This window comes from Lolium rigidum, chromosome 6 (genome assembly GCF_022539505.1).
Source record: "Lolium rigidum isolate FL_2022 chromosome 6, APGP_CSIRO_Lrig_0.1, whole genome shotgun sequence".
Classification (NCBI taxonomy): domain Eukaryota; kingdom Viridiplantae; phylum Streptophyta; class Magnoliopsida; order Poales; family Poaceae; genus Lolium; species Lolium rigidum.
The window spans coordinates 106,011,663-106,032,401 of NC_061513.1; the positions used below are offsets into that span (position 1 = coordinate 106,011,663).

At 42.0% G+C, this 20,739-nt stretch overlaps 2 protein-coding genes and 1 long non-coding RNA gene across 6 annotated transcripts; 1 reads left to right on the forward strand and 2 right to left on the reverse strand.

Annotated features, from left to right (window-relative positions):
- Positions 1–1,815: 1,815 nt before the first annotated feature.
- On the reverse strand, positions 1,816–8,543 carry LOC124662100 (mitochondrial-processing peptidase subunit alpha-like). Its single transcript, XM_047199989.1, has 13 exons — positions 8,429–8,543; positions 6,542–6,763; positions 6,159–6,455; positions 5,922–6,089; positions 5,671–5,838; positions 5,491–5,571; positions 5,226–5,292; positions 5,047–5,144; positions 4,246–4,318; positions 4,074–4,144; positions 3,714–3,763; positions 2,104–2,216; positions 1,816–1,995 (listed from the first exon to the last, which is right to left on the reverse strand). The coding sequence occupies exons 1-13, from the start codon at positions 8,468–8,470 to the stop codon at positions 1,943–1,945; spliced, it is 1,503 nt and encodes a 500-aa protein (XP_047055945.1). The 5' UTR covers positions 8,471–8,543; the 3' UTR covers positions 1,816–1,942.
- Positions 8,544–12,647: 4,104 nt separating this feature from the next.
- Positions 12,648–17,233, forward strand: LOC124660271 (phosphatidylglycerophosphate phosphatase PTPMT1-like). 4 transcript variants are annotated; one of them, XM_047198087.1, is made up of 7 exons: positions 12,648–13,101; positions 13,803–13,925; positions 14,025–14,118; positions 15,058–15,140; positions 15,233–15,322; positions 16,121–16,259; positions 16,689–17,233. In XM_047198087.1, exons 1-7 carry the CDS (start codon positions 12,886–12,888, stop codon positions 16,913–16,915), a joined length of 972 nt encoding a protein of 323 aa, XP_047054043.1. In that variant the 5' UTR covers positions 12,648–12,885; the 3' UTR covers positions 16,916–17,233. The 4 variants fall into 4 exon arrangements, with proteins under 4 accessions (XP_047054043.1, XP_047054044.1, XP_047054041.1 ...); XM_047198085.1 differs by lacking the exon at positions 16,689–17,233 and adding an exon at positions 16,544–16,681 and having other exon boundaries at positions 12,649–13,101; positions 16,121–16,505; XM_047198088.1 differs by lacking the exon at positions 16,689–17,233 and having other exon boundaries at positions 15,233–15,345; positions 16,044–16,152.
- A 1,067-nt stretch (positions 17,234–18,300) lies between these two features.
- LOC124668220 lies at positions 18,301–20,523 on the reverse strand. The gene is made up of 3 exons (XR_006991602.1): positions 20,461–20,523; positions 18,576–18,781; positions 18,301–18,476 (listed from the first exon to the last, which is right to left on the reverse strand). It is a non-coding gene; the product is annotated as an uncharacterized LOC124668220 (long non-coding RNA).
- Positions 20,524–20,739: the final 216 nt, after the last annotated feature.

Sequence of the window (20,739 nt, forward strand, 5' to 3'; positions counted from 1 at the left end):
AGGATCCATCTGTCGAGAAGAAGGTGTTGTGTCCACTTTTGACCTTGCATTGTGTGATGGCTCTTGAGTGTCTAGATTTTTGAAAATAATCTTTCCTAAGTAGGAACTTTGAGGGCCTTAGCTAAATGGGTATGGGGAGTGATAAGAGATCCATGATCTCCAAGGTGTGTATTACATTGTTGCAAAGTTTTGTACTCTCTCCCTATCAGTTTAATAGGCATGCACGCAGTTTAAGATAAACTTTGACCATTGATTTGGTCAAAAAAATATAAATTTTTTGTCTACAAAATCTATATCATTAGATACGTATAAAAAAACATTTTCAATGATATAATTTTTGTGACATATATTTCATACTTTTTGACCAAAATAATGGTCAAACTAATTTCTTAAACTACGTGCGCCCGTTAAACCGAGACGGAGGGAGTGTAGCTAAACTCGTTAGATTTATGTTGGGTTTTATATCCCTATAAATGTGTAGTCTATGTATATAGCTGTATACATAGATGTATATATTTTCGGTCAATGAATCATTTCCTTTTCCTTTTTTATTTTACAAGTTGAGGGTTGTGTTCAACCACTGGTTGACAGTGGGTTTAACTTAACCCAATAATATCTGGCATCTGTAAAGAAGTTCCTTTCCGTTTGCTCCTGGAATAAAGCGAGCACCGCCCACCTCTTTTATTCCTAGTTGAGCATTTTCAATCGATTCTTTCGATAAATGATCAGTTGGATAATTTGTTGTTGTTGTTGTTGTTCAAGCATTGAAGTGATGCTGCTGCACATCTTTCTTTTTCCCTTGATGTGATCCTGCACGACACTTAATTAGACAGATCAAGGGCAAGCGTCAAATATACGCTCGCGTACCACATGGTGTATGTGGTGAGCAACCTAAACAAACAAATATACGCTCGCGTACCACATCTTTCTTTTGTGCAACTATGTTGAACCGGGAAGGTTAGTTTTTCTAAGGAGTTGGTCAAACTTAATACAATTTGATTTAAGTCACGTTCAAACGTCTGCTTATTTGTGGGCGAAGGGAGTACCAGGTTTCCAAAATTGCTTATATTTTGAAATGGAAGAAAAAAGGTTCTATTTTCTCAAAAACAGACGATTCATGACGCATGCTTTTATGCGACCAACTGACCGTAGACTGAAACAAGCAGATCATAAATTTTGTAATTTGGACTTTAGGTTGCACAGGTGGCCAGACGATGGCAAATTGCTTGACTAGATTCGGTCGTGTGGCTCCATTCGTTGTACCTGGTGGTACAGCTCACACCGCAGAGTCTAATTCATGGGGCAGAAACGGAAAGAAGTATGGACGAGGGTCCATCTTCTGGAATCAGGAAGTTACTGTGTGAAGAAGTCGAGAACAGAGTCAGATACGACACGGAATCATCCTTCTAGACGTTGGTACAGGGTACTGAAAGCGGGGGATATATTCTTCTCGTCCAGACTGAGATGAGCGGACGAGCCATTTTATAAGGATTTCTTTAAGAAATAATACATTGTCTTCAAATATAGGATTTTAGTAAATAGACGCACATGTCTATATATATTCTAAAACTTGTTATCTATTTGATATAAGGTGTTACATATTGTTCAAGGCAACCAAAAAAACTAGGATAAAGAGCTGATGTACCAACTTTTAGTAGATGTATGTACTTTCAGCTTCATGTGCATCCAACCAGATAAATCCAGTAACGGGTGGGTGCTGAATATTGTCTTGGGTGAATGGTGTGGGTCATTTGTCATGTACTAAAACTTGAAGCGGTGAAAATGCTATCCACGTAATAAATATCCAATAAAAAATAAGTGAAAGAATTTATTCGGTCGATTCTGTAGTTAGGGCTATTGCCAGAATAGTTACACATGTACATTTCTACACATCTAATACAGCCGGAACATGTCATGCGGAAACTACGCGATATAATTTTGCTCACTTTGAGTGAAATTTCCGACTAACAGACTCGTAGCTTGGGACATGAATAACTGCAAAACAAACATTTTAGTAAGCCACAGGATTACAGTTGAAACAATATTGCACAAACTTATAGGAAAAACAATTCAAAAAACAGTATGCTTAGTAACACAACATACCATCGCCCCACGATGCCATTGTCAGGGGTGAAGAAATAATGTTCTTAGCGGTTGAAGAAATGTCATTCAAAGTGATTGCTTCAAGATCCTTCAAGAAGTGCTCGATGGGTTTCCTGTAATGTCATGAAAGCAGAATCACCGGATTCAAAACCAAGGGGAAAAGGCTGAAACTGTAATTTAGTGCCACACTAGTAGTGATCAAGTGCTGGCTAGATAATAGAAAATTGCAGGCAATGCTCGCATGCAATGTTTTTTGCATCAAGATTACCATAGCAAGATGGTGATATTTAAATCATATATGTAAACGCAGACTTGCTTTCTTAGTATTGAAAGTCGTACTATAACGCTTGATATTCATTTTTTTCTAATCAGAATTATTAATTTTATTTGCTGCCTCCATGTTCTCCTTAGTGAAATGGGAAGTCTCAAATTGTTAACAAATAAAAAAATATCTCAAATAAAGTTGACATGTAACCAAGGTTTCTGAGTCACGACTCAAAAGTGAGTCGCTAACACTGCGCCTCAGTGTATAATCGACGAGAGTCACTGTATAGCCGCCATAAGTCGCCGAGTCACGAGTCGCCGTGATTTTTGGAAAACAACTCGACGACTATACAGCGACCCCAAAACCATGCATGTAGCAACTAGAATATGGTACATGTTTATTTGTAAAAAAAAATGATCTATAGCTTGCATTAATGTATTTTGATTTTTAGCTAGACTAACTTACCAACAACCCGAGGACTGATATTATGATTTCAATATTGTGATGTGCGGTTCATTTAGATCAGTATACACTACAGGGCAACTTCACAAGATAAGATATGAAGGTACTAACAATATGGAAAATCTAAAAATGTTCCAGATGGTCCAATAAGACTTATCCCAACTCTGCCAAAGGAAACTGCATACTGTTTCAGCTCATTCAGCCTCTACGGTCACCTCAAACTTGGTACACCAAAGCCAATTCACCCAATTCCGGACTAATTCAAACAAATTGGCAATAAATTTTTGGTGTCAATTCATGGTTATTGTAGACTAATTCAAACTCAATTCTGCAGTACATGAATTTTTTGTTTCATTTCAGCCGAGAGCCTAATCAATCAACTATTGAGCCTATATATATTAAAATATAAATTCAACTTTCAAAATTCACATATATTTCATGTACCAAAGTAAGCACATATATCCAAGTTCCAAAAATTATAAGCATGTTCACTCTTCCCATGAAAAAAACATATAATTTAGAAAACAAATTCCCCCGAAATGAGACTGCAATTTTTACACAAGCACAAAGATGTTCTGAAATACTATGGGACGGAGGGAGTATTAAAGGCTAAAACAGAAGACAAGGTAACACACATAAGCAATGGTAAGTCACAGTAATAAGTAGTAGTTACCTAGTTTGGTCAAGAGAAACTATACCCATATGATAAAAATGAACTACCTCCGTTCCTTAATATAAGATGTTTTGGTAGGCTAAAATAGGCTACCAAATCGTCTTAAATTTTAGAACAGAAGCAATACTGAATACATGGCTAGTGCATGAGGAAGATCAACAGTGGGGAATGACAGCTATAGCGAAGTTGCCAATGCTTGTGTAGCCATACCTTTCACCATAAGTCAAAATCTGTCTCCCGATGTCTTCACATGCTACAGCCTGAGATGAATAAGACTACTTATCAAAAATATAATACTTCTTCCAACCCTACTAGACATATTTTAGATGTGCAGTCAAAATTTTAGACTTAATAAACACAAAACTTTTAAGACTTGTCACCTGAAAATGATATTAGCAGATCACAACAGAATTACCTTAACATGACATTTTATATAATTTCCAAACATATATAATTAGAAGAAGAGAAAAAGTAATGGTGTACTAGAGTTGAAGGCCTCTTTTGGGACTAAGATGGATACAGAACTAAAAGTATGCCTGAAAGATTCAGTTAAGAGTTAGGAATGCATACTCTTGATTCCAAGTTCATCAAAACTGCAGACTTCGTCGCCTGTTTAGCTCGATCAAGCTCTTCTTGTGTAACTAAGTAAAAACAAAGCCAAGTGGAAAGATCAATGAGTGGACAATTCATAGTTCTAGATGGATGATTTCTTACGGCTCATGATGCAAAATAAGATGCAAACCGTTTCCAGGAGTAGCAATTTCAAGAAGTTCTCCTACTGCCAAATCCACAGCCTTTGAGGCAAAATCTGGGCTCTGACAATGATCGCAGGACATAAAAGCATATTAGATACAACTATATAACAGCAAATGTAAGTAATGAAATGCTGGAATCCGTGCGTAAGTGTGAAACTAGATCGCATTCATCCAACCATTTGTCCATTTCGCAGCACTGTGAGGACAAGCAAACAGCGAACAGAAACTAAAGAAGAGATATAAAATGGAGTCTAGGCAAGTCTTTACTGAACATTTACACATTTTTTACATGGTTTGTGTCCTAGGGAAAGTAGAAAGTGAAAATAGCGGTATAAAATGGTAGATGAAATAGTGATATGGTGGAATGAAGGTAAGATGGACACAGACATGCCAAACGGCTGAAATTAGGGCAGGTTACATGCCTCTTTGCTATGCAGAGAATATATTACAAACCATCAAGAGTTTGCTTTGGTTATTGCTACAAAAGCATCAAGAGTTTTCACTCTTTCCCTACTCAAGCTACTTTTGTCTCTATGTTGGCTAGAAAGGGCTTTAGCTGCTTGGAACCAATTTTTCCTATATGAGATATGAGTAATAAGTTTCTTTGCCTTGTGTTGTTTCACGTAAGACTAATTACCGATATATCAGTTAGCCCAGTAAAAGAGACCAACTTAGCTATGCACAAAAAATAACTATTTCCAAAGGATACAAGACAGCATGGAGTTTTTTTTAACATCTTTAATTTCATAAATAAAAATTAAAAGGATTTTATGGCTGAAGATGCTTACAGTTGTCGCAAGAATTCCAAAAAGACCAGAATGGTTGTATATACTGTTGAAGGCAGAGAATGATTCAATCTGATGGTAGTGGTTCAATATCCTGAGATCTGTTGGTAAAGCAGCATGAGTACAATCAATTTCAATTTCGAATCATTGGCAGGGATGCATAATTGGAAGGGAGAACATACATAGTCGAGAATGCATGCCCTTCCCAGGACCACCAGCAGAGAAAGAACCACCTCCCCCCATGAGCATCTGGATAAGCATCAAATTGTTCATATAGTGCAGTAGTTATTAACTTGTTATTACAATGGAAATTGGACATAGTTCGCAACTAATATGCAATCCTAATAATCAGTAAACCAGAGAACCATAAAGAAAGGAAACTGCTCCACTCTAGAGTTTTGTTCGTAAATTACAAAACGCTTAAATGTTTGCCAACGGCAACAATACCTGAAGGACAGTAACAACTACAGCTGTTTTCTCTTCATACCATCCACCTGGCACTTCAAAGGCAAGAGCAACATGTGTGTCCTATCCACGAGAGAAAAGAAGTTAGAACTATTGAAGTAAATCATATATACATCCTCGTTAAGAAATGGCACGGAATGAAGAAAAACAGCAATAGCTCACTTGAGAGTCCGCTTGACATCGATAGTCTCCTCCCACATAAACTGATTTTGGCTCTTCTGGACGCTTCACACCAGGAAGGTCGGACAAAAGTGGCTCAGCAACTGATACTAACACGTCATGTTCAACTCCTGATGCCGCAAGGATCATCCTGGGCGCTGTGTAGTTTTCCTAAATGACTCAATGCATGCAAATGTCAAGGATTGCCTTTTGAACTAAATAACAGTATAAGACGACAGGTTGATAATTCTTACAAAAATGAATTCCTTAAGAATGCTACTGTCCAATCTATGTATAGCAGATTCTGGTGCCATCAGAGGCTTTGCCAGTGCCCCAGAATAGGCAGCAGAATGGAGTGCCTCTATAAGTAAACCTTGAGGATTATTAGAAACTTCGGCTATTTCAGCTTTGATCTTCTGCAGCTGTAAGAGAACAAGACATTAATACAATGAAAGGTAAACCTGGAGCGCTAGCTTTAGCTGACAGCATACCTGCTCTTTAATCTCCCAATCAAAAAATACTGGATTCCTCACACTATCGATAAGCACTTCAACCATTTCGGGTACATAGGCCTTGAATGCATCATAGGTATAGGACATTTGTTCGCGACAAGCTGACGCGGAGACATTCCCTCCAATGGATTCTACCTCACGTACTAGCCGCAAATGACTCCTATTCGTGGTGCTCTTGAATGCCATCCTCTCAAGTAAATGTGATGCTCCAGATGACTCAGGTGTTTCATACATAGAACCACAATCAATATACAATCCCACTGTTGCAGCTGGACTCTGCACTTAAGTCCATACAGGTTACTTCCATGCAAATGCAAAAACAATGCGAACACGGTGAAACATCTGCAGGCAGATAGTAATACCATTGATGTTTGTGAAGCAATTTTGATGCCATTAGGGAGAGTGGTAACTTTTGTCTTAGCTGGCTCTACAAAGTCTGGAAGTGCTGGAGGAAGGGTGATGCCTGGGAGAGGGACATCAAGAGTTGGAAGCTGGGTTGGCTTCCCCCCAAGAAGCCAACCAAATAAACCACCAGAAGACTGCTTCACAACACTTGTACTAGCAAACCTGCTAGAACCATGTTGCTGCAAACACAAAAAATAAATGTGTGGTGACATGAACATCAGGTAACATGAAACAAACTTGTGTGCGAAATACATTAGAAACTGAAGACGACCAAATTGCAAACCAAAATCCACCAGATGTAAATTTACAAGAACAAAATGTGCCCAGTAACATCTATATTTCCCTTGAGTCTCAACTAAAGTATAGTCGTCGATGTTCTAAATATCGACCTTACAGTGTGAATTGTGATGTGTGAGGAAGTACACTAAAGAAGAAGAGACACAGGACCACGTTGTTTAGACAGGGTTGGGCCCTGTTAAGAAAGGAATAAACCTACTCATGTGTTCTTATATTGGATGTGTTACAAAACGGTGATGTTCACCAACTGGAGCGAACAATGTGACGGCTGTGTAATGTCAGAATGGAATATGAAATGAGATGAGATGGGAATTGTCTTTCATCTCCTGGTACTAATTATATAGTCATTGAAGAGGGTGTAGTTTCTTGCATGAAGAGATGCATGCTGAATCACAGGTAGCAACTGCCTTCTTGTCAGTCATTCCATTCCATCATGATGTCTCTGAGTGGCAAATTCTTTGTCAGTGTCTACGCACATTCATGTATGGTTAGGACTTCTGAGTTCTGACACTTGGTTGTGTGAGATGGTTAAGCACATGTGCGATTCTATGAGAGGCAGATGGAGGCGTCAATTATGCTAATCTGTTGGACTCAATTAACTGCGACGCGCACCAAATTAGTCAGAGGTTCATGTAAGAGGGAGGACTGGTCAGATATCTTTTTTCGAGAAAACACAAAAGACTTTTGCGTTTCATTGCATTGAAAAGATAGAGAGTTTTACAATCCTCCTAGGAGGAGAAACAAAAGAAGATACATCAGTGCACATCCCAAGTCGTCGGTAGCACTACCCTTAGACCCTTAGCACCAGCCCTAGCACACTGCGCTGCCTCCTCCAGGAAGTCATCTACCAAGCCATAGATCGATGGCCGGCTCATGGTCAGATATCTTGACCATACTAACCTTAGGTTATCAATGACGAAGTAAATATAATTACCAAAAAATAGCCCAGCTGTATACAAATAAATAATATGTGGTTTTATCATTGAGAGTGTTTTAGGCATTTTATATAGTATCACAGATTCGTGAAATTGAATGCACCATTTTTATTTTTGTGTTTGTGTATCACATATTCACAGCATACAGACAAAATCACGTTTTTTTGCATTTTGACTGGACCAATAGCACGTACCAGGGCAACCTAGCCCTACACCAAATCGTAGCTCCAACACCAGAAAGCACATCCTTAAGGTTGTTGTTCTGATTCGGCTGTGAATTAAATAAGCTGGGTATTTACATCACCTCACGAAGTTGTCTAAATCCATGTTGAAATCAACTGATAGGCTGATAGTAGAAGTTACTCCAATATCCTTTTCTTATCTAATGGAGGAACAACCAGTAGAACACCCACATCAAACACCATGCGTGCATCGCAAAAAAAGAAACACGCCATGCGTACACTCTAGGGCCCGTTTTTAAATGACGAAAGCTAGACCAATCGAACACAGAAGCAACGACACAGGGATCGGCAGCGACTCCACAAGCACACTCGGTATCTAGACGAACCAGCTTGTTGGTCTGGCGAACGCTGAGGGTTAGCCGCGGGGTACCTTGAGAGCGCGGCGGAGGTGGCTGCCGGCGATGCGTTGCATAGCTGCCGCGGCCCGCGAGCTCGGAGGGCGGGGAGTGGCGATCGGGAGGGAGATCAGGGGGAGCCGCCGAGGAGGTGGGAGGCTGTTCACGACGCCGTGCGGTGTGCTGGGCGGCGGGTTGAGCCCGACCAGAAGCGTTGCTTCTTTTTTTTTTACAGGATTGGTCGAGTGCTCTGTGCTCTCTGATGAAACTTTTCGTAAGCTGTATAAGACGAGGATGGGCAGGCTATCTTAGGCCTGCGTGTGGTCGGCCCATTCTGCTATGCCAGTTATATGGGCCTGTTGATCCGCAATTATCTGCCAAAATTTGCAATCTGCAATGTTCTGGCTTCTGCCTGAAGATTAATTAAATTGACATTTTCTACAGTAACTCCTTTGCTGGCTGCACTTGGCTATGTCGCCGCCAGTCTTAGCGTGATAAGCACTTGGCTATTGGCATTCATGCAAGCAAAATAATTTCAGGATTAACGGCACGGTTGTTAACATTGTGCTACTAGAACTAGACGCCGTAGTGACTCTGGAGTTTCCGTTTCAGCTGTGATTTTTCTTGAAAGGCAGGTTATGCGGTTGTCATGTATCCAAGGTCAGTGGTGATGCACGGGGAACACGCGGACCGAATGGGGACCAAAATAGAATTTTACGAAGGGAGAGGAACACGTGGACTGAGTGAAAACAAAATTTCGTGAAGAGAGAACACGCACGACATTGAAACAACAGATTTGTGTCGAGAGATATGATTACGATCACATAAGACTAGTCATAGTGGAAGTAACATAGCTAGTAACATCACACATCTTAATATGTTTTGATGACATGGCATGTTAATAAATAAAGAAAGAAAGTGATGTGATAACTAGTTAGACTGCTCATAGTGGGAGTAACATAAATAGTAACATCACACATATGAAGGCATTTTGATGACATGACATATTAATAAATGAAAAAAAAAGAGTGAGGTGGTAACTAGCTATGTTACCATAACATCACACACCCCAAGGCAAGATGAGTCTACAACATAATAAATGATACAATGCATGACACCACGTATAAGTTACTACTCACTATGAAAGTAGTAATCTGTACTAGTAAGAGCATCTATAACAGAGCCCGTAAATCCCGCTGAAACAGAACTTTTCCGGTGGATTTACGGGTTCGGGCCGAATTAGTCGCATAACAGAGCGAAAACATGGGCCGGCTCGTAAAAGAAGTTCAATTTGTGGAAGTATGTACGTTTCATGCTCAATCGGAGCATCTATTTAATGTCGAACTATGATCATCGCCTAATTTACCAGCGCCATTTCAAATTCCGTTTTTCAGTTTCACTTTTACGGTTTCTAATCCGTGACAAACGGTTTTTTGGCCCATAAATACGAGTTCGGTGGACTAAAGTCGCATTTTTCAGTTCACGTGTTTATGGACTCTGCTAGAGATGCTCTAAGTCTAAATTACTCCCCACTATAACCAACCAGTCTATGGCGAGGCGTGCGTTTGAAGGGCGCTCATCTTATTCATCTTGTACGTGCCACGCTATGCGGTAATGTTCACGAATATTCTAATCCGATCCGATTCTTGTAAGGAGAAATAATACGTGGCTTCGTAGTTGAATACTAGATGGCACAAAGAGTCGAAATATACTCAGGAGAAAGATACCATGCTCCATCGCTCACAGGTCACAGCTTTGCCGCCCGATCCAACTACTAGCACCTTTGCCGCCCGATCGAGTCAAAGAGCGTGCGCTAGTGCAGCGGGCCCAGCACAGTCACCGGGCCCACATACCGCATCATCTCTCCCGAGGACCTCAGCCGCCACGGCCCCACAAACACCATCCAGCAGCCGGATGCGTCCACCCGCGACAGAGCCGCCCGCCTGGCCGACGCCGCGACGAGGGGGCAGGTCAGGTCAGTCGCCTGCGTTCGTACGGGCGGCGTGCCACCGCTGACGACGCCAGCTCGCCGCGGTCCACCGCTGCCATCCACACGTTCCACGCGGGCGGGCTCGAGAACTCCTCGGCAGCTTTCGCTCGCCGGACGCGGGAAAATCTGGCGAGCGGCCCAGAACAGAGGCCGATCCAGGCGCTTCGGGACTGCTCGCCTGGAACTGGTGCGCGATTAGGCACCTTTCCATCCGCACCCTTTCGGTTACCCGTAATGCTGTCCACGTGCTCCTACTCCGTTTTCTTTTCTTCTGGTAAGGTAGCTTTCGAAACCCAACTTTGGTTTTCTTGCTACTGCCCGTTCGTGCTAGAAGCAGGTGCAGTCTTCATGGGCACTCTGGGGATTGTCTTGATGACTTTGTCAGCACGAGATGCTATCGACTTCGTGTCACTTACGAGTGGGGTCAAGTGGAACCCTTCATTATGTGGACTACACATGGCCCCACTTGTAAGTGACACAAAGTCAGTGACTTTGTGGGCTGACAAAGTCACTGAAGCACAATCCCACTCTGGGTTGGTTGGTTGCGAGGCAGCGTCACCGATTTGTTCAACAGGTACAAGTATTGTTTGGTGTCAACTTTACAACTTCTTGAATGTTCTCATATACTCCAGGTTGTTTTACATAGTTTGGAGTGTTCCTTTTCTCTTGCCAGGTTGTTTTACATAGTTTAGACTACTGGGGGAATAAACACTAGGTCAAATATATACAAGTCTCTCTCGTCAACAACTTTGCCTCGTGCTTTGCCCAAGCAGAATTAGCATACCGCCATGACACCACGGACTGGCCCACCTGATGTGGCCATGAAATTTCTAATTTACATGTTAGCTTAATTAATCAACCGCTCAAAATTAAAATAACACGACCATGCAAAAAAAGTTTTTAGTGCATCTATGACCGGTTCACGCCAATATCAGTAGGTTTTAGAATTAGCAGTTCTTTAGGTGCTTAATTACTGCGTCGGTTTGATGCTCTCATATTTTCCTTTTTCTCTTGCCAGGTTGTTCTACATAGTTTAGATTAATGAGGAATGGACACTAGCTAGGTCAAATGCATGTCTTTGTCACCAACAACTCTATCTTTGTGCTTTTCCCAAGCAGAATAAGCACATGCCACGACGGTATCAGCCCACCCGATGTGGCCATTAAATGTCTCGTTGACGTGCTAGCTTATAATCATTCTATCCGCGATATGATCCTTCGATCTCTATTAAATTTCGTGCATATGATGAATAACATAACTCTGCGGAAAGATGCATTGCATCCACGGCCAGCGCTAAGGCAACAATGTTAGGAAATACTACTACTAGTAGTAGATTGTGTCATGAATACCTGGTGTCTGTAGAAAATACTAACACTCTTCTAAATGCACCATTCTTCGTAACACTTGGTCCATACATACGACTTCATTGGATTATCTTTACTAAAATTTTCATTTCTAGATTTTTCGCTAGTGACATCGACTTATGTAAAGAGACCGTGGCTCAGTTCGCTACCGACTCAATAATTATCCAGGATGATTTCACCTTGATATGTTCATCATGCTAGTGCTTGTATGATATTATTTTTCCGAGGCAAACATGATCCATCTTGACAACTTGAGCTAGGGTACGACCTTAAGGTAGAGTTTGATACTACATGCTCCTTTAATTCATAGGACAGGAAAAGCATAGGTTAGGGATGTCATACCTAGTTGTATCCTATGGAAAGAGAAGTTTTCTTTGATTGTACCAAATGAATTTTTCATGATGTATGACCTAATGCTTTTTCCATAGAATTTGCACTACAAGCAGATTTCTATTAAGGTTAGTTCACAATGGATTTGTTCCTATGAATCAAACAACTAGCATAGGAAAATTTTCCATAAGATCAAAATCCTACACTGTTCCTATGCAAATCCTATGAATCAAAGGAGTCCTACATATCACTACAAAGCACGATCTCATTTTGGATAACATTCATATGTGGTACATTAATTAGCCTTGCAAGAAACATTTTTTTGAAAATTCCCTTTTCCTTTTCTTTTTGTAGTACCTTTTAGCTAGTTTCTGAGAGTGCATGAAGTCGTGTTAAACGTTGAAGATTTGTTGCACCTACTACCAAAGCCATGAAAGGGAGCTGACACAAAAAGGAAATAAAGATCACGAAATCGCCTAATTACTCAACTGTCAAAGGACCCCAGGAGAAAAACGACTCCACCAATAATAAATCGCACCAACCAACAAACAACCCACCCAAAAACCGGCCAGCCCTCTCGATCCATCTGATTCAGCAAACTCCGCCACCTGTTTTCCCCACCGCATTCTTCTCCTGAGGTTTTGCCCAACCCACACTGTCCCCATTTCTCGCGTCCCTCCCACCCCACCCCGGCCGCCACGGTCGAGCGAAGCCGCGCGCCTCTCGATCTGCGATTCTCCCCTCCCCGCGCCCCCGCCGATCTGCGAGGGTGCGTCCCGTCGTCTAGGGTTGGTGCCGGGAGGCGGGGATGAGGATCTGCGAGCTGGGAGACGGTGACGGGAGGCCGGCAGATGCGGAGGAGCAGCAGGAGGAGGCCCCGGTGAGCGGCGAGGTCGCGCGGGTGAGGGCCAAGCGCGCGCTCGTCGGCGCCGGCGCCAGGGTGCTCTTCTACCCCACGCTCCTCTACAACGTGCTGCGCAACCAGTTCGAGGCCGAGTTCCGGTGGTGGGATCGCGTCGACCAGGTTGTTGCTCACCCTGCCCTCACGCGGATTCCTTCCGTGATTAGTTTGTCTAGCTAGGACTATGTGCTTGCTTGTAGTTTGCCTGTTCCCACAGTATTGACTTTTTTTGGGTTCGATTAGTTCACCTGGCGTTGATGAGCTTGGATAATAGGGTTAGTACCATTTTTTTGCTGGTGTAGGGTGTGATTTGAGCACCAGTTTTACCTCTGGGATTTTGCTGTGCCATCTAGTTTGGGAACATCTGTATAAGGGTTACATCAGTGACACCGTACTGCTAGTTTTGTTCAGAATTACCTTTGATCTCATCATGTTTTTCTTCCCCTTTTAAGCGCTGTTCACCTGTCGGGAGAGCTATGACCCTGATGGCCAGCGATTTGTTGCTGTGTCTGCTCATTTCAGGCTAAAAATTTGAACACCTTTTCGTCGGTATATCTATCATCTGTGTCTCCTTTGCTTGTTCTTCTGTACGACTGTTTCGTGGTCTTTCCTCTCGTGGGTGAATGTGTGTACATGCTTAGGACCACAGAAGCATTCTGGTATTGATTGAAAGGACGATTGTGTTCCTGAATAGCGCGCCTTCGTTTGCAGTTGTTGGTTGTTGCAGTGTTGCCTTGCACGTTTTAGTATTTCGATGTGTATATCATGAAGTGACCAATGCTACTGAGATCCCACCGTCTAACTTGTCCTACCTCCATCTGCAGTGTATTTTGCTAGGGGCGGTTCCTTTCCCAAGCGACGTTCCACGTTTGAAGCAGCTTGGAGTCCAGGGAGTTGTGACATTGAATGAGCCGTATGAGACTCTGGTCCCAATGTCCTTGTACCAGGTAAATTTGGTCTGATTTCCTGGTTCAGAGCCATGCTCCATTATTCTGCTAACTATACATTTCCAATTGCTAACGAGTAGAGTGCCTTCCTTTTTCTAGGCCCATGGGATTGATCACCTTGTGATTGCCACAAGAGACTACTGTTTTGCGCCTTCTCTTGAGGATATCTGTCGAGCCATTGAATTTATTCACCGTAAGTCCATGTTACTTCCTGGATACAAGTGATAAATCTACATCAGTTTTCTTAGGATGCAAAGCTAGTAGTTGTTGGCTCATATTTAGGGAAGCAAAGCATGTAGCAGTCAGCATCACAAGCGACGCAGATGATACCTCGCGCTCAACTGTATACGGAATTAAGTATTCTGTTAGGTCGGTAGTATTTGATGGAATAGGTATAGGTATAACTTCATGCAAGTTGCAACACTATCTTTTAATGCAAACCCCCCCTTGCCAACAGCATGATGAAGAATTTGCTTGATGTCGTTGTATATATGACATCATGCATGATATAATAAGTGAAAATGGCAATATAAATGTCATTGGAAAAGAAAACGAGACCTATATTTATGTAGATGGGGACAGTGCCCTACCAAAATCATGGCTACTGTTATGAATCTGTGGGATTTGGATTTGGAAGAGCATGAGCTGTGATGAGTTTCGGAGGAGACTTGTTGTTGGGCTTCTTTGGACAGACGATGGTTGTGTTGATTGGATTGGAGGATTGCTGTCTGACCTGCTGTGCTCTACCCACATGCGGGTCTCCACACAAATATTTAGTGGCACTTTCTCGATTTGCAAACCGGAGATTTATAACCCCTCCCTATCCAAGTTAATTTGTAGAAGGTATCGTGAATCAATCGAATTGCGAATCTGGCAGCTATTTACTACATTTAACAAGTACTTTCACAAACCGCATATCTGTATCATAATTTGAAAACTACACATTTTCGAAGTTTTAACGGAACTCAAGGATTTGGCCCACCCATGGCTTGCTATTAGTGACAAGAAAATATCCAATGGGTTTGTTCTTAATGTGAAACAACCAAACAAATAAAGATCTGTTTTTGGTTTTCAGAATTTAAAATAGGCCGCAAATGGGTGGAATTAAATACATAATTTCCTTCTTTTTCAGATAATGCATCACAGGGTGGAACTACTTATGTTCACTGTAAAGCTGGAAGAGGACGAAGCACCACTGTTGTTTTGTGCTATTTGGTAATATATATGCTACATAATTAGATTTCAAACTGAACGTTGTATATCCCCATTAGTTGCTGATGACAGATTATTATCTTCTTCATCTTCAGATTAAATATAGGAACATGACTCCTGAAGCAGCTTTGGATCATGTCCGATCCATTAGGCCCCGGGTGCTTTTGGCACCATCACAGTGGCAGGTATAAGGACTGTTGTCATTGAGTTCTCTCAAGGTTCAAAAAAGCGCTGAGCGCTAAGCGAGCGGTGAGGCTCTGCCTAGAGGAACTACTGCTTAAGCGAGCTTAAGCGCCGCTTAAGCGTGCAGGGTAAAACAGGCATATGTAAGCCTAAAATAGGAAATATTTGAATAACCTCAGGTAGTTATGTGTTGTTTTTGGTCCAACAAAAGGCCCAACAAAATGCCTCTTGCTTCTCAGGTCGTAGCCAAACACATTGATCCCCTCCAAAAGCCCAAAACTTCAGGCACTGCACAAAAATCGATCCCCTCCTGCATCCCAGCCTCTAGGTCCTAGGCCGTAGCCGCCACACACGCACGCCCACCTCTCTAACTTTGATCCCCTCGATCTGGATTGAAAGGGGACGAGGGGAACGAGCTGCTGGAGGAAGGGGGCCCTATCTAGGTGGTCTTCAGGAGGATCTAGAGGGCCGCGCGTAAGAGCTTAACCAGCGGAGCAAAGGAGCTCCAATGGTGTCGCCTCTTGCTTCTGCCTCGACAGGGGAGTGGAATTGGGATGAGTATGGGATTCCTAACCCTAACCCTCTTGCTTCTGCCTGAGAGCCCGCCTCCACAGGTCCTCCTCGCTTTTCCTCTCGCTCAGGCCGAAAGCTGAGCGGAAGGGCTCCGCTTAGCTCTAATCTACGCTTAAGCGTACGCTCAGGAACGCTTTTTTGAACCATGAGTTCTCTACAATTGAACACTATTGTTGTTCGACTATACATCTGCTAAGTTGCTTAATGCCAATAACATGATTTTGCAGGCTGTTATCGTATTTAGCACTCTCTCCACTGGACGTCTTCCTGTACAGAGTACAAACCTGTCCTATTATATAGAAGACAGCAAAGCCTCCATCCCTGATAGAGAAATAGATGATTATTCTATCGAGTTTGATTATGAAGATGGCGGTTTACCCCTTTGTCAAGTTATGCTACCCATGCCAAGCAGTCCGACTGGGTGTATTGATGCAGTCTTCATAACAGAAGAAGATCTGGAGGGCTATGATATGCACATTGATACTGCGAAGGATGTTGTCTCGTGGGAAGTAGTAGCCAGCCGAAAGCCCATCATGAGGAGACTATCCTGTCTCTTTGGGTCTTTGAAACTTACCAGCAACTGTGAACCAGCACCAAGCCGGTTTACTGAGGTTCGGGCTTGCTAGATAGGCCTGCTATCTTTCCGCAATTTTCTCCATGTTGTGAGCCAAGATACATGATACAGTAGTAGATGGGCAGTCAGCCAAATCTGGCACCATAGAAACATCAAACAAGGATGTTTCTATAGCCATGGGAAATGAAATAGATGATTATTCTACGAGTTTGATTATGAAGATGGCGGTTTACCCCTTTGTCAAGTTATGCTACCCATGCCAAGCAGTCCGACTGGGTGTATTGATGCAGTCTTCATAACAGAAGAAGATCTGGGGGACTATGAATCTATGATATGCACATTGATACTGCCAAGGATGTTGTCTCGTGGGAGTAGTAGCCAGCCGAAAGCCCATCATGAGGAGACTATCCTGTCTCGTTGGGTCTTTGCAACTTACCAGCAACTGTGAACAAGCACCAAGCTGGTTTACTGAGGTTTGGGCTTGCTAGGTAGGCCTGATCTATTTCTGCAATTTTATCCCATGTTGTGAGCCAAGGTACATGATACAGTAGTAGATGGGCAGTCAGCCAAATCTGGCACCATAGAAACATCAAACAAGGATTTTTCTGTAGCCATGGCAAATGCCCCCCTCGGGAAGAAGCTTTGTGTGTATAGCTGAGTGTAGAGAGATGTGAAATGTGCCAATTGTTAGTTGTTTTACTTGAGGATGCGTGGTTTCGTTTCACCATTATTTCTTTGGAATAAAAGGCTGTTCATGTTTGGGTCAGTATTTCTACTATAATTTATTTCTTTGGGATAAAAAGATCTTCATTTACCATGCGACTCTTTGTTAAAAGTAGTACTCTACTAGTACACTAGAACTTACTAATCTCTTTGAGAACATGGAATCTGTTCTCATACTCATGTTTCTTACTTAATGGGCCCTGAAGATGTTACACTAATTAGTTGTGCTATTTGTCTTCAAGAATTTTTGTTTATATCAAATCAAATGATTTAATATCTATATGAACGATGAGAAAGATGTAATACCAATCCCCAGTTAGGTGTGTTACTTTCACAAGCAACTAATTCTCGACTTGTTGTAGTTACTTTCACAACTCAGTCACCAAACTAGAGTTCTTGCAAAACCTAGCTAGAGAGTGTGCAACAACATTTGCACCTCTAAAAACATGTTGGAAACTACAAGAAGAAAATGTGGAAGCGAAGAGCTTAATGTCTTCAGTCACCTACCCCAAAAAAGATCGGCCAGTCCCCACCGAGTCTTTCACTCGTTGGACGACAAATAAGTAGAACAAAACAATGAACCCCCGGTCAAGACCTAAATACCTAATGAGGCTTTAGTCCCACGAAGAGGATTTCCAAACAAGCTATACCTCTATGTATTAATCTTGGTAAAAGGTATGTCATCTTTTAGGATGCACCGGCATTCATTCCACTTGAAGTCCAAACAGTCTGAATCCACCTTGTTCAGTAATTTGTCCCGCCATCCACATCTTCGAGCATCATCTCGGTTTCCAGCGCCCTCACTCATAATCTTTTTAGTCTCTATCTCTATCTCTACTACTTAAAAGAACGAACGTGTTCCCCCTTCTCCTCCTATTTCGTCGTCCTTTTGGTCGTCCTAACCTTCCCAGAATATAACTCATGCTGCAATCCATCACTTTCATCAGCCCGGGCCACTTCAGGAATCATCAGCCCAGGAATCACGCTATGGTAATCTCAGAAATTACCTTCCTCAGGTATGTAATATCACCTTCCCACAAATTAACTCAACCCATATATTACGCTATGGTAATTAAAACATTTCCCATAAATGCCCCGTAATTGCGAGAAGGAAGCAGTCATATAAAAGGTACACTGAACCATGGCTCGGGCTAGAGATCTCGTGTATCTGGAGTTCAACCTGTCCCTCCCGAATTTCATTGAGTCACAAGGCGGATCATCAGAGAAGTTTAGAGAGTTCAGGTATGTAACACCCTCTCCCCCTCTCGAATCAGGCATGCTTTTTTCTGGATTACAATAAAAATTAAACTGCCTTAGCATTACCACGAGTATCAGAGATACATAGATTTTGCAATGGTAAAAGTATCAGTAGAACGATATCCTACCATTTTGATTTCCCTTATTCAGAGAATGAAACTCCTATGTTCTTTGTCATGTTCTTCAACTATGGATGATCTTTTTCCAACTTCAAATGGACTGCATTGTTACCCTTATTTTTCCAACTCAGCATGTGTTATTGCTCCATCTTCCTAAAGCTCATCATGAGGCCCTTCTTCATGTACAGAGCGGTATTCAGTTTGGGATTCACCACCTGGAAATTGTAATATGATTAAATTGGGAAAGAGAGCTACTATAGGCCAACAACCGGTGAACACGGCATCATCCCCAGATCCCGCTCATGCCTTCCATATAAGTTAGGAAACATAAATCACAAATCCCGCTCATGATGGTGCTGCCACAGGCTAATCATGTTGCTGCTCCGAATAACCGGCATCAACTGAGGAATGTGATCAAAAATCATTAATGATATATTTATCTGCGATAAAAACTATTGACGATGTGGTGTAGGTGAATAATAGTACCCAAGTGCCAAAAAATAGATCCAAATAAACTGGTTCCAAGGACCAGTGAAGGATAAAAATACTGAATGTTGGGTATTTCACTGCCAAAACCACATCAACAAACTTCTTGTAGGCGAAAAGCAAACTCCCCCAGGTGGATTGTCGTAGCAATATTGATGTGGGGGCAAGAAAAGGATATATAATGCCATGAGGGGAGAAGCAACACACTATTTATCCATTCTCATTGTCCTTTTTGTTTGAGGTCGTGTGAAGTGACAGAATTTTCGTCTTACCACTTACATTTTTTCCATTCTTAGGTGTGATTACAGTTTTCTATCAAGTGTATGAACTATTTATGTTGCGTTTCAGATTTCCGCAGACTGAACAATATATAAAAAACTATCATTGTAGCTTCTGATTTCTAGCTAATGTCCAACAATGCTTATTAACATCTACTGCCCGTGTATAAAAGACAGTATAATTAAGGATGGAGGGAACAAGAATTACCTGGGGCCAACCAAGAATTACCTGAAGCCCTAAATTTGCGGTATTGCACACAGATGCACTGGCGGATCTTTGTAGGGGCTAAACCAGGCCATGGCCCGCCCTGGATTTTTCAAAAAAAAAAAAATACTATACCAATCCATTGGTAGCCTAACAGTTAAAACCCAGTTAATCAGCTGCACACGCCCAGGTCGGTAGTACTGCATCCACGAGACTAGGACCATCATCGATTCAGCCATTCTCCATATATCATGGTTGTGTTGCGCTAGCCATTGAGCCACAAGGTTTGGAAATACAGAGACCCAAGCAGACATGGATTCAGGGAAAGGATTGGACCAGCGGCTGCCGGTCGCCGTAATCTCACATCGTATGCCCAACTGTTCAAGGGTTGTGATGTAAGCACTAGCCCAAGGTCTAGGTGCCAGGCAGCGTCAGGTGCAGAATTAATCGAGCAGTTCACTTAAAATTTTCCTTTAATTGCGTCAAGACAAAGAACCAACACCTGTATTTTATTTCTTTCCCAAATTCTTAGCTACTCATGGATTATCTGAAAAGAAAATCCCTAACTCTGAATTACCCTACGCACCAGCAACATACTGTCCCCGGTTCTGAAATAATCCTGGCAGATTTGTATAATTCGCTTGTATCTACAGTTCTACACACTAAAATACATCTAGATACATGCAAATCTATACAATACCGCAACACTTACTTTGAAACGAAGGGTGTACTAGCTAAGATGTGATTCTTTTTTGCTCTTCTTTAATTTGGCCCGCCCAAGTATTTATTTGAAGCTCCCCCACTGCACAGATGCAAGACTCACGAGATTATTTCAAATAGGAACAAGTACCTAGAGTTCACAACTTCAGTCTATTCATACAAACTATGGCATCAGAGCCCAGAAGATAAACAAGATTGGCTATACCTTGTTACAGAACTTGAGTAGCTTTTGTCATTGCTCCAGCCACTGTCATTGGCTTTCAACGGCGGGAATTAGGAGGCAGTCCCGACGACAAACTTCTGGCACGTCTCGACGAAGTATTAACCTGCACCATGATAAAAGCAATGTTAGTCATGTCCTATACAAAACACCGAGGCTGAGTCTCTTGAGCAACACAGCTGCAGAATACTTGTCAACTTATGGTCAATTTTGACATTTGAAAATAATTCACTTTTATTGAGCAATTGCATCTTTGGTATGAAA